This window comes from Octodon degus, unplaced genomic scaffold, assembly GCF_000260255.1.
Source record: "Octodon degus isolate 3935 unplaced genomic scaffold, OctDeg1.0 scaffold00206, whole genome shotgun sequence".
Taxonomy (NCBI): Eukaryota; Metazoa; Chordata; class Mammalia; order Rodentia; family Octodontidae; genus Octodon; species Octodon degus.
Window position 1 is genome coordinate 3,671,604 of NW_004524782.1, and position 14,929 is coordinate 3,686,532.

Here is a 14,929-nt window from a genome sequence, read left to right on the forward strand (position 1 = left end):
AGTGAGGATAAGTTTCTCTATTCATTGTTTTAGGAAAAAAGAACATTCTACACTTCATATTACTTATTAAATATATTAAAATGCAAATGCTATGTAAAATTAAAATGAAAGCCATAGCACCAGGTGTATAAAATATTGACGTGATAGAGAAATGGAAATAACATTTTGAGGGTACTTTTTAATAAAACAAAATGTTGCATAGTATCCATACTAAATACAGTAAATGTTACAATTTTTGTATAATCCTTCACTCTTAAATTAAGTAACTACTTTGTAAGCAAATTTTATTCACAGGAATAAAAACAATGATCTCAATAGACTCCTAATACTTTCACACAGAGTAGTAATTTCTCATTCAGCACATACATCACAATCATTCTGGAGCAAGAATATTTCATTTTAGTAACAAGCAGGCAAGTTTTTGAAGCAATTGGAAAATTCTGTTAATTCCATCTTGTTCATCAACTGAAACACATAACTTAGACAACAATGCATAAAAGTTTAGAAAGTAATCCAAAGTTTAGTAAACAATCCATGAAAATTTCTCCATGATTACTTTATGTTACCCTCTGAAACAAACTAACTTCCAAATTGGAATCTCACCCTTCATGAAATTCAGCCTTCATTCTTGCTTGCATCCAGCTTCAGCAAACACAAGCGCTGAGGTCTACATGGGAACACATTGGCAGTCACCACAACTCAGCCCAGGGTCCTGGAACCATCGTACTTGTCCACACTCTGCTCAGGACTTAAGCATTGCTCTTCTTGTCTGTGAGGCTTTGCTGCAGATCAGCCCTAACCCTGCTCATTTTGTCTTCACAGAAGAGCAATTTCCAAGAATCTGTTGCTCCTGCTGCTTTGACTGTGAGAAAATTCACCTGTCCCTCTACTTCAACCAGCATGGTGACCTCAGTGTGACAAACACATGGCCTGATCATGAGAGAGGAAGAAGGCCAGACACAGATATAAACACAGATGATAATGTGACCTCAGCTCCCCACAGGACACAAATGATCAATCCTGTGCCTCTAACTTGTTTATCTGAAAACTTTCCCTGAGTTCCAGATTCCCAGACACATTCAAAGTTCTTTTTTGTAGTGAATGTCTCAGAGGAGCAGAGAACCCTGTGTTGTCAGTGCCTGTTCTCCACCTTCACTGGATAGGCACTGTCACGCTGAGGCAGGAGAAGAGGAGCTTGAGTTGGTGGGACGGGCAGGAATGCACATGGGTACCACTTATTCCTGAGCTCCTGCGGGAAGATGTTGGCCCCACAGTCCCCATTCTGTGCTCTTCAGTCTCCTGCACTACACTGGCTATGATGTTACCATTAGAGGCATAGAGAGAGACCAAGTCAGGCCCAAGAAAGGGTGAAATGCAGAACATCACACCACAACTGCTATCAAAATCTATTAGAGACTATTTGTGAAACTGCATAATCAGTGAAGGGTATAGTTGTGATGTGTAAGCACGAAATTCAATTATAACAGAGGAGAATCATACTCCCTCTGGAATTTAGCACTTGATTGGAGCTATTTTAGAGGGGCATTTGCTATGACAGAAGAAGAGACAAATTTATACAATTTTGATAGATAGATAGATAGATAGATAGATAGATAGATAGATAGATAGATGTGTGCTCATATATAACCTGCCTGGAATATATACATTATATGGAACATGTACAATATAAAATATACAACATACTCCACAAAATGTATATTATACAAAAAGACAATTTTGTATATATATTTTAACATTAAAAAAACCATTCTTCCTACAAAACATGAGTCAGATAAAAAGAAATATGAGAGTACCTGTGTGTAATATATACAGGTAATGAAAACTACAGAAAGCAAAATTCACAATTATAAGAATTAAATAATGGTGATGACATAAAGAGCACAAAAGAAAATATATTATTTAATATCCTTACCATTCATAATAGAAGTTTATTTTAAAGTATGAGATAACCTAATTGTGCATTTTCAATATAAGAGATCAACATGTATTATAGAAATGCAGTAGATAATATTAACACCAATCTTTTTAAATAAAATATTACCTCTAATAATCTAATAAAGAACTTTAAAAGAAATGAGAAACTACTTATTTTTTCTTTGTTTTTAATAATGTTATTGAGAAACAAATAGCAATGAGACTGCTTCAAAACCAATTAGTAGGACAGTTTCTATAATTAATACATTGCATATTATTGTCTTCATAGTAGTTATTCATAGTACAAGATGCAGACATGGTGTCCTGTCTAAATACTATTAGTACAAATCTTTCTTCTAATTGAATTCAAAAAAGTAGCTGTATATCTATCCTAACTATTTTGTATATACAGATACAAAATGGTCTTTCATTTGTATCCCCTCTTTTTGTCTAGTTTTGTCAGATACCAAATTAATGGTAATTGGGGCCAGAGAGGTAGCTCAGTGCACTAATGAGCCTGCTTAGGTAAGCTTAGGCAAGAGCAGAGGGTTCCAACCCCTGCACCACCTGCTGTGCCAGCCTCACCCCCAAGGTGGGCTGAACCTGCCAGAATCTAGTGTAGTGGCAATTGTCAGTAATCCCTTCACTGGGGATGCTGAAAACAGAAGGATCACCACTAGTCTGAGCTTTGTAGTGAGACCCTCCCACAACAAAATATGTAAAAAAAATTAATGGTAATATACCATATACAATAGCATTACAACATTTTTTGCATGTATTTTCTGATATCTGCTAAGATATGTAAATTGCTTAAAGGCTTTGCCACATTGAATACATTTTAATGCCTCACTGTGCTGTAAATTCTCTTATATTGAGTGAGGCTTGAATGCTCCATAATGGCTTTAAACACAAACTTCATTTCTAAGGTTTCTTGCCTGTATGAATTATCTGATGAATGGCCAGGTTTTAATTCTGAATGCATTCCTTGCTGCACGCATTACATTTGTATGGTTTCATCCCATATGAATTCTATGGAGACTTCTGTTTATTAAATTTAATCTTATTTTATTTTGACAAGTAAAAACAGAAGCAAAAACAAAATTGAAAAAAAAGACAGAAACAATTTAATATACAACAATGTATATGTTGCAGATTTTCAAAACAGGAATAGCTAATTAACAATGGTGACTACGTTATTTATTTTTATCATCTAATGTGTTACTCTGTCTCATGACTTCTGAGGTGTGAGATGAGGCTAAAGCACCAATCACATTCATTAAGTTGTAGTCTTTGTCCTAAATGAATTCTCTGATTATTAGTAATATTTCATCTTTTTCTAAAATTCTTCCCACACTCATTACATTTGTAAGGCTTTTTTCCAGTGTTGATTCCCTTAGAGTGAGTGAGGTTTGAATGACAAGGAAAGCCTTTGTGCCATTTATTGCATCTTTAGGATTTCTCCTGTGTGAATTTTCTCCTGACTTGCAAATTTTGAGTTTTCACTACAATCCTTGCCAGAAACACTACCTTGATATGATTTCTCTCTGGTGTAGATTCTCTGATAGATAGTAAGGTTCATAAACCGGGTAAAGTAGTCACCACACTTATATTTGTAAGCTTACTAAGCAGAATAAATTAGCTGAAGAATAGTAAGATTAAAGCTTTCTTTAGAAGTCTTTCCACAGATATCACAAGGTTTTTCTCAGATGTGCATTTTCTGAAGTTGTAAGCAATGAAAGATGCATTAAAATTTTCTTATATCTGTTAGTATCTTTGCTGTTGACACAAGGAGAAATTCTTTGAAGTAGTAAAGCAGAGAAACAATGATTATTAATAAACTTCTCAAGTTGATTGTTGTTGATTTAGAGGGAAAAATGTTTACAGAAGGCACGGATTTTATAAGTTTACTTTGTAATATTCATCTAAAGCATCAAATGCAGAAGATTGCTACAGATCTGTCCATGCACTAGAGACCCAAATAATCCAGCCAACAGCCTGGATTCCAGAACAAACAACTGCATGAGTCCAGCTGAAGATCTAGTGCCCAGGTCAATTTTCTACATGATTCCAGTTGAAGAACTGCAGCTCTGGACAATGTCTCTTGCAAATCAAATCTGTACCAACTATCTGTACTACAAAAGCCCAAAGATCAGTGGTGGCACGTAGGATGTCTACATTGCTGGCTTGAAGGATTTGGGCCAGCAGGCTGAAGAATATGCATGGGAGTAAAAAGTGATTATCAAAGTAAGGACCAGAGATACCCCAAAGAAAACTGCAATGATCACAGCAAAACTGAAGTCTTGAGCCCCTCCCACAATGAGAAAACCCATGTTCATATCAGGAAATCCAGCATGAAAGGATTCTACAGGAGAATCCTCAGCACAGTTTGCCTCTCTATTTCTCTTTTTATGTTCTTGACAACAATCCTCAGATGAGATTTTTAAGTTGAGGGTCAATATCTCCTATGGTAATCTGGAGAGCATCCAAAAGTCCAGGCAACACTGTACTCAATTTATCAAGTATGATGTGTTTTCTAATCTGATTCTCGCAACTTGAATTATCAGCAGAAAGGAGATATCATCTTCCGAGTCTTGTGATGTGCTGATAGCTCCATTTAAAACATTCTGTCTTCTACTATTTAACGTGACTATTTCAGTTTCTTTTTTAGAGGACTCATAACTTCATAAAGTCCTGATGGCTGTATCTAAGCCTCTGAAGGGTAAAAAGTTATATGCAGTATTTTGAGATCCCCTGAAGGCAAGTGTGATTAATTCAATTAGAGTTTATATTATCTTTATAATATCTTCACTAGCTAGGCAGGCTAAGGGAGGTTTAAGACATATAGAAGCATACTTTGACAATTCAAAAGTTTTTTTTAAACTTAAAGTTTTTTTTTCTATCTTCCACTCAAGCAAAGTCTTCCCAAAACTTTAAGTTCATATTTAAACTTCAGGTTATATCTGCACTAAGCAAGAAATGTGATTTGATCTGGAAAGTTTCTTCTTAAAATTGTTAACGTTTTTCTTACTTTTACCTATAAGAGTTATTCTAGCTGAAGTTTAAAAAAAAACTGCTAAAGAGAGATATTCAAGGTAAAATAAAGACAATAGGGTCTGCTGAGAGTTCAGCAGACTAAAGCGCCTACTTAGGCAGAATACAGCAACCGGGGTTCAATTCCAGGCATGCCGTGCTGGCCCCGCCTGCGGGGAGTGCTGAGATGGTTATCCAGACTGGGCATGGTGGTGCACGCCTGTAATCCCAGCTCTTGGGAAGCTGAAAACAGGAGAATCACTATGAGTCTGATCTACATAGTGAGACCCTGTAGACCCTGTCCTAAATACAGAAAAAAAAACAAGATAAAGACAATACTCACTATCATTAAGTTCTGTGAAAGTGTACATTTTAATTCCAAAGATAAGCCTGATTCTGAATGTATAACATTGTGATAATTTATGGATCTTTGTAAGCTACTTTTAATTCTAGTATAAGGGACCAAAACCAGAAGTATTAGAATAGGACTTTGTATAGTCTTGTGTAATGTATACAACAAATATACAAAATTGTTATGACAAATACAAAGGAAAGGATTTTTTTTTTGAACAGCACTCAAAATAGCTAGGATGTCCTTCACAGGTCAGCGGATAAATATAAGATTATCTCTATATGCAATGACTATTACTTAGGAATGATGAATAAAATCCTGCTCTTTGCAGAAAAATAGAGCTAGAAGACGTTATGTTAAGTGAAATAACTTAGATGAAAAAGAAAAATGGAGTATACTCCATTTCACATGTTTATGTCAAATGAAGTTGTTGCAAATACTGTCAAAGTTGGGGTATGTGTCAGAAAACGCTGTTGAATTGTATTGCATGCTCTGTGTGTGGGTGTGTGTGCATGTGTGTGTACTTGCTATTGAACTCAGGGCCTTGTTTATACTAGGCAAGCACTCTACCACTGAGCTACACCCCTCCCTGCCATTGTATGCTGCATGCGTATTTGGAAAAATTAATTAACCCAGTATAGTTGTACAGTTGGTATGTAGTTTTACCAGTATCAAATCAAAGAAAGGGATTGAAAATGCAAAGCTTTTGTATTCTATCAAATTTAAGATACTGTGTTGAAATAAGACTGCTCTAACTAGAAATTGTTTTATATCAAATACTATCACAGATACACCTTAGATAAGGAAAAAGGAGAAATAACAACCAATCAAATCACAAAGGAAGACAGAAATAGAGGAAATAAGGAATGAAAAGTTGATATAAGCAACCAGAAGTCAATAAAAATAGCAATACTAACTTCTCTATCAAATATTACTCTCAATTGAAATGACCTAAGGCTCACGTCAAAAGATATCAATTGAGTCTGCAGCGGCCAAAAAGAAAGACATACTATGTGTTTCTCCTTCAAGACTTTCTCTTTTTCTTTATTTTTCTTTTCTAAAAGAGTACAAAATAGTATTAAAACAGAAAAATTACAGGTGACATAGAATTTCATTAAAAAAGGTAATGAGTTTCATAGTATTTATTGCAATGCACAGTGTTGTCTTCCAACAAGTTATTCATATTACCAGATATATGCATGAAACAGTGGGAGAAGAAAGAAAAGAGAAAGAAATAGATATGAAATTAAGAAGAGAAAAAGGAATCCTTGATAGGAAGAACCAACATTGTGGAAATGACCATATTCACAAAATTGTTATACAGATTCAATGCAATCCCAATTAAAATGCTATTAGTATACTTCGCAGAGCTAGAGAAAAGTTTTCTTCAAATATATTTGGAACCAGAAGAGAGCCAGAGTATCAAAAGCAATCCTGGGAAACAAAGGAATGGCAGGAGGTATCACAATCCCTGACCTGAAGTTACACTATAAAGCTACTGTGACAAAATCAGCATGGTACTGGCAAGGAAACAGACCTGAGGATCAATGCAACGGATTAGAAAATGCATAGAGAACTGCAAACACACTCAGCCGCTTTATCTTTGATAAAGGTCCCAAACATGTTCTTTTGAAGAAAGATAGCCTCTTTAATAAATGTTGTTGGAACAATTGGCTTTCCATATGATGAAGGCTAAACTAAGACTTTCTTAGGGCTGGCAAGATAGCTCAGTGGACAAAACACCTGCTTAGGCAAGCTCAAAGGGTTGGGATTAGATCCCTGGCACCACATGCCCCAAGACTTCACCCTCAGGCACACTAGCTTGCCACCAGTCCCAGCTAGTGGTACATGCCTGTAATCTAAGTGCTGTGGAGGCTGAAAACAGGAGGATCACTATGAGTATGAGTTTCATAGTGAGACCCTGCACAAAATAAAAAAAAACAACTAAATTAAATAAATAAATAAAGTAAGACTTTCTTCTAAAAGACCTACGTAGGCTGAATTGGAAAGGGTGAAATTATGGATTCCATGCAAATGATACCAGAAATAACAATTTTTATGTCTGCACACCAACCTTTACTTTTACAACGTTTGGCTATTTCTGTTGGACATGCACAGAGCAGTGACCTTAAGCAGGTCCTAGTGACATGCACAGCCACACGGAGTCTGCAAATGGCACTGCCTTTTTCACAAAATTTAGCTCTTCATTATACAACAATCTACGTTAAAGAAAGCCACACTTCGTTGTGTCTACAAATATATTTGCTTTTGTAGAAAAGCTTTAGTGAAACATAAGACAGTTCTCGAAAAGGAGTTTAAAAGTAAAACACAGAAACTGCTTTGGACCCTTCAGTGGATGTGGAATCCTGGCCCTCCTTCCTTCTGTGCATTTCTTTAACTCCTTGTTGTCTCTCTTCTGCCAATTTGTAGTTACCTCCTCTGTGCTACAGGCAAGTTTTCTTTAAGTGCATATCTTCCTTTTAGCACTGTTGTCTGTCTTTATTTGGCTGACAAGTTAGCCCCCTTTTATTTTTTTAAATTTTTATTTTTTAAAGAATGCAAAATAGTATTAAAAGGGAAAAATTACAAGTGATACAGAATTTGACTAATTAAAATAATATGAATTTAACAATATTTGTTGTATAGCATAGTGTTGACTTTAAATTAGCTGCTCATGTTACCAGATAGATTCATGAATAATTAGAAGAAACAAAAAGGAAGAAAATATATAAAATATTAAAAAGATGAAAAAATTGCATGTTTTATTTTATTGCTGCATTTAAAATATACATAATAATTCTCACTATAGTAAATTTGTACTTATTTTCTTCCCATCTCCCTCTCTTCCTGATTTCCTAAAAGAAAGAATCTCTCTCTCTCTCTCTCTCTCTCTCTCTCTCTCTCTCCCCACATACCTACATACATACCCACCTACCCCATATTCCTATCTCTACTTTATATCTACTTTAGTAATTTCACACTGTATTTGTTCGCCTGCAGTGGACTTTAGCAATGCTATCAGAGAACTTACTACTCCTGATCAAAAACAGAGAAAATTTCATTACTGACAGTAGGCTGGGTGTGTCAGATAACATCATTCTCCTGTCTTCTAGGTCCCACATGATGGAGTAAAGGAACTCAAGTGGATACATCACATACAGCAAATTGTTGTCACCTATAATGCACCCAACAAAAAGAACATCCAGGCTTTTACATAATTTTTCCTGAACCTTCCCCAAACTCCAATGGACTGAAATATATAGTCTTCCTTTAAAATAAATAAATCAAGACTCTAGACAAGTAATTTCAGGCATCTTAATCTTCCAAGATTACTTGTGCACAAATATCCACGAAAAGACATTTTTTTTTCCAGAATTTCAATTCTCTTGACCATTACCCATAAGACATGCAAATACCTGACAACCCTCAAATGGGTCCTCCTAGGAATATTCACTACATTTGTGAACTTGTGTGTGTGTGTGTGTGTGTGTGTGTGTCAAACTTTTCTATGAGTGCATCACTCCCATCAAACACTTGTCAGTATGACCCAGTGTTTGTTACCAAACCCATTTTATTTGCTTCCTGAAAAATTTTAGGAGAGGATCTTGGGCAGAAAGATCTGCCCAGTCTGCCATATTGATTTGAGTTCCACATTGACCCAGGTTGATAGAACCCAAAATTATTGGTGCCCACCTTAGAGGTTAATGTCTTCTCCTTAAATTGCTTCTTTTCAAATTTTCGAGATAATATGTATTTTAACTATTTGCTGCTGTGGTGAAAATCCAACCCAGCTCATACAACCTAGACAAATACTCCACTACTGATTGCATGGAACGACTACTTCATTTTTTCTATCTGTCTTTTTAAAGAATAATCTGTGTACACCACTTAGCTTGGCAGTACATTCTATATGATTCTGAAAAAAATGTAAGAATGTGAACCAGAGTCTGGAAGCAGTGGAATTGCACCTCATTAAAATGAAAGGGCTGATGGTGGGGAAGCAGGTGGAAATGAGGTCAGAAGTGTCCATGAGCCACCAGTTTGGAATATAGAAATTCACAACATAAGTATAAAAGCAGGAGGAGAGGGTGTAAAAAGACACAAAGGTGCACACAAGGACAAGGACACTTTGGGTGGCCCTGGTCTCAGGGGATGATTTCTGGGAAACATTTGTCCTACTGATATATTGGACCTGTTGCTTGTGTCTGTGAAGAATGAAAATCATGGAGCAACTGGACCAGATCATGAGCACAGAACACAGAAGTTCAGGGAATAACAGCAATGTTGCATACAATGCCTCTGTGATTTTGTCTCTAAAATTAGAACAGTACTGTCCAAAATGTTTTATCTTTGTAATATTTTTGCTGTTGGATCTACTGATGGCATAAAATGGAAAAATGAAATTTACCAACGTACAGTGAATCCAAATGAGGAAAATAGTGAAACCCATGTTTTTGGGAACTTTATCTTTAAGGACCTTCCAACTGGAGGTCATGGGGCTGATCTTCATGGCCTGGAAGACACTTAGGAGGCAGGTTGTACTAACTGACACACCTCTGGCCACTCTGTAGATATACAAAAGAATTGTGCATCTAATAATGTGAGAGAAATACTTTATCCCAAATGCTTTCAGTGTCTGTGAGATTCCCTTAGACAACATGATCACTGTGTTTGCTAGAGTCAAGTGCTCAGCTATTACATCTGTGGTCTTTAACCTGTATCCAGTGAGGCAGAGAAAGAAATAATGGAACAGAAGAACAGCATTACCTAGGATTCCGGTGGCTGTCTGACTCAGAAAAGCCATTCCTATTGCCAAGTCTCTAGGTGCCATTCTGCTCTTAGGATGTAGGAATTATCAGCCCATGGTGATTTTGAATGGTAAAATTTCCATTTGGTTGTACAACGCTTCGGAATTACTGGAGACGAGAGACTTGGGAACAGGTGGAGAGAAGTTGGAGAGAGATCCACACCAAAGTTGAGCTGCTGTTAACTTGGGTGAAGCAGGGACAGAATCAAGTCAATGAAAAATAAGGCATAAGAGAGTTTTGCATTATTATCAGGAGGATTTCACTCTCAGTGGATTAACAACTATCACATATAGATGGCATAAAATTTATATAGCCTATAAATATCCTCCCTTATATTTAAAATAACCTGAATTTTACCTAAAATAACTGTGAAATATATAGTTATATAAATAACATTGAGAGTGAATTCTTTGGGAGATGATAAATATGTTAACATGCATTCAGTCCCTACATTTTAAGTACATATCTCTGGACTATTTTTCCTGATATCTAGATTTGAAAAGTGATAAGTACATGGAAGAGGCTATAAGCTATTTTAAAATACATTTGAATAGTCATAATCCTACCAAAGAAATTGATTTTATATAGACAATGATCTAAATGTTGAAGGCAAATTTTGCTGTATTAGTGTAAGAAAAGATTATTAATTTATTTAAATTTTATTTGTGTGTGTGTGTGTGTGTGTGTGTGCGCGCGCGTGTGGCCAGCTCAGCCCACCAGGGGGCGGGGCTGGCTGGCATGTGGTGCTGGGGGATTGAACTATGGTCCCTTTGCTTTGCTAAGCTTGTTCTAATTAGGTGCTTTAGACCACTGAGCCATCTCACCAGCCCTGAAAAATTATTTAAACAGTACATGTTTATTACCTACAAGATATGAAGTGGTAAATGAGTTTACATTACATGAAGAGTTTCTCTTTATTGCAACAGAGTGATAGGATTTAAAGCATCCATTGCCAGCATCTATGAATGACTGCAAACCATTCATAAACATGCACACAGAACAGAAGTCCAAGACTAAAATAAGTCAAACAGAACCTGAAGAATAAGGGTAGGGAAAGATTTATAATCAATGTCACAGTAAAATGTAACAATGAAAGAAAAATAATCCACTAATAATATATTAACATTCAGAGGTTAAAGTTGAAATGGTGGAAATTATCCAGTTTTAGGAATGATATGAATATAGTAAGAGTTACACACTCTTGCTAAGTATAAACATTAGTACAAAGAATTTAAGGGATTGTACCTACTAAAGACAGACAAACCTTACCACATCTACCAACAGTTCTACTACTTTATATAGGCTCAAGAAATATTTGTGGTTAAAGGGTCTGCAAGGAGGTGTAGGGGCCGGGGGTTCGATCCCTGGGCCTTCTGTGCCAGCCCTGCCCCTGGGGTGTGCCGAGATGGCAAGTGAGACTGGGTGTGGTGGCATGCACCTGTAATTCCAGCTCTTGGAAGGCTGTAAAACAGGCAGATCACTATGAGTCTAACTAGTAGTCAGGCCCTGAACACCCTGTAGACCCTTCCCTAAAATACAATTATATATATATATATATATATATATATATTTGTTCAGGTGTCACAAAAAGACATGTAGATTTTGCGTACCTCTGCATTTTGTAATAACCTTACTCTGAAATAAAGCCATACTGTTTACTCACAAGCAAGTTTTTGCTAATCATACCATCTTGCTATCATACAATACTGTAGGGAAATTCTAATCAATGTTCCTTGATAGCTTTCAAAAACAGGTCAATAACTTAATAATAGGAGTAATGCAAAAGTCAAATGCTAAAGAATTTTAGGTTGCATAATTCCATTCGTACAATGTATGAAACAGATTCAAGCGGTCAGATCGCCTTGATGTTAGAATAGTAATGACGTGGGTGCAGTGGCAGTAACTGTAACTGTCACAGTGAGCTAATGGAGATGCACTGTAATCTGCATGTTGATCTTGATGGTACATATAAAGCAGAGAAGTGTTAATCTATAAAACCACACTGAGTCATATGGCTGACCTCTGTCTGTGCCTTTAAAATGAAATTTTTTAAAAAAGAATACCTGTCGTTATGAGACACCTGTGATGTTTGAAAATACCAAGTAACCTCACATTAGGTTGTGTTTTCATTGTGTGGTGTAATTTCTAGATTAGACTATATTAAGATTCTGAGTACACACCAAGCAAAATAAAAGGTCAAAATGTGGAATTATGAAATCTGCACACAAGAAATTTAAGACACAAAGGATGAAAATATGGACTATGTGTTTTCAGCATAAAAATTGGCAAATTTAAGCTCAAGCACACTATTATGATCATAGAATAATTACATCCAAAAGCAAGTCAAATGTTTCAAGAGGTAAAACAGGCTACACGGAATTGTAAACAAGTTGGATTCATAACTGAAATCTCTAGGTTAAAAGAATGAAAAATAAAATCTATGCAATTGTACTCAAATGACTAATATAAAAATAAATATAGAAAAATTATCTTAATGGTAAAGATATTGGTCAGTATTATGGTAGTTAGTTTTTGTTGTTATATTTAATGTATTTGGTTGTTACAAGATTTCACTATGCAACTCAGACTTGTAGTGATAAATCTGTTTTCCGCCTTGCCACAGCTGGGATTACAGGGCTAAGCTACTATGCCTGGACTCTGGCCAGCTCAGTCAGCCCTCAGTCAGCAGAGCAGGAGCTTTAGTCCACAGAAATATCTCGCTGCCCCCAGGAGCTTAATGTTTTACTCCTAGAGCACTTATGCAATGTAATGTGAAAATCAAACTTTAACCTTAGCAAATCTCCTCAAGGCAGGAGATATGTTTTTTCTTTTTTTTTTTTTTCATTTGAAAGATGAGGAAACTTTAGCATAGAGAAGACATTTGAATAAATTGGCTGCAATGAAGTGGACACAGTGGCAATTGAGCTATTCACAGTGGGTCAGAGATTCAGAGTCCCTGTACTAACCCGAGCGGACAGGTCTCCTGTGCTTCTCATCACACAGACTTGTGCTTACAGTAGTTTTTACATCTGGTCATTTTGTGTTGCTTTCATGGAAACCTGCTTTAAAATTTTGGTTTTAACACATTCTCACTTGGGTCAGATACTTATTCTATGGGGCAATATCAAATACTAATAAAATTTGGAGATAGAAATAAGATACATATACACAACATGTACTTCAATAAAAGAAAGATTTCTCCTGTTTTGGTTGGATTTAATCAAAGAAATATTGGTTGAATATTAGAGTTACTTGAGTTAAAAGTGTTTGCTTGTATGTCAGAAAACAAAAATACGTATCAAAGGAACTCTTACATATTATGCCATTTTATAAAACTAGGATGTCAAATTCTAATATGTGACAAAATAGTAAATGAAAAACTGTATACAATCTAACGAGATTATGTACTTATCTATTTTTATTATCTAACATCATCTATCAATGAGTTTCATTGCTTAAAATTATTCAGATATGTGCTACATCATATTGAATGAGAAAGTTACACTGCATAGTATTTATCAAGGAAGGCCTTGCATATACAAGTACAATTATAGAGGAATTAGCAATGGGATTAGTACCTCGCAATATTTAAAGCAGAGTAAATATCACAAGATATACTGCAGCCTGTCACACGGGCTCCTTTCCTGAAAGGTGGCTGCTCTGGCTTCCAGGAGCAGAAGAGTCTCAGTGCAGTGCTGAGGGCTCCAGAGCTTTCATGGAGGTACAGCTGCATCTCCATGGCCGGGTTCATAGGCCCCGAGCCAGACACAGCGCTTCCTTTCCAGCCACAGGTGTGCTAGTCAGACATGGTTTCTACAAAGGACTAGGTAGTTCTGCAGATTTGTTCTGCTCTTTACCATGAATGTGACAGTTTTACCTAACTTTCTGGTTACTCAACTTTTTTTTTGGTAAATCCTGTAATGGAAAATACATAGCAGAATGTTTTTAGGTTAACTTTTGCAGCCTGAAACCCTTTGAAATCTAATATGTCTCTCTTGACATAAAAACTAAACTCAGCAGACATTAATGGTTCATTCCTGCAATTAGAGTAGGAGCCAACCTTCACTTTCTTTACAACCTCAGCTCACTCATGTCTCAGAATTCTTTCTCTTCCCTGTAGGACTTTCTGTGTCGATTTCTTTCCATCTCAAAGAATCCTTTTCCCTGAGAGGAATACTCACTCATTGCAGCTCCAATAGATCCCCTTCCCAAGCACATCCTGTATCTCTAAGGAAACTGATAATGCTCATCTCACTCATTCCTGGTGTTGGCCTGGGTATCGGTGTGCAGACCTGGGCAGCCAGCGTGGGTGTGGGATGGAGGCAGCTGCATCCTGAGATCAAGCTTTACAATTCAGTGACTTCCCCAGAGAATGCATTATCAACTCAACTTCAGAGATAAAAGCAATGCACGACTGGGGATCCCAGAGAAACTCTAAGTGTTCCTGCAGTTTCTAATTGTCAGGTACTGGTTACTAGCAATTATCACTTGTGAGACCCTGCCTGTCCCTTCCTCTCCTCTTTACTCCTGGTGACACCCGAGTCTCTATTGAAAACACTCTACTCTCCCCTTCTGTGACATTTCCTCTTTTAGGTGCCACATATCATTTAGAAATTCATATGACAGTTGCCTTCCTATGACTATCTTATGTCGCAAAGCATAATAATCCTCACTTCCATCCATATGATTTTGAATGCTATTTACTGTCTTATGATAGAACAGCATTCTGTAGTAAATAAAGTGTGTATGTACCATATAGTCTTTATCCAAATAGCAGGTGATAGTTCAGGTTTATTTATTTTTA

General features: G+C 36.4%; 1 protein-coding gene across 1 annotated transcript; it reads right to left on the reverse strand.

Moving 5' to 3' along the window:
- Window positions 1-9,134: 9,134 nt before the first annotated feature.
- Window positions 9,135-10,148, reverse strand: LOC101585017 (vomeronasal type-1 receptor 4-like). The gene has a single exon (XM_004644714.1). It carries the CDS (start codon window positions 10,146-10,148, stop codon window positions 9,135-9,137), a length of 1,014 nt encoding a protein of 337 aa, XP_004644771.1.
- Window positions 10,149-14,929: the final 4,781 nt, after the last annotated feature.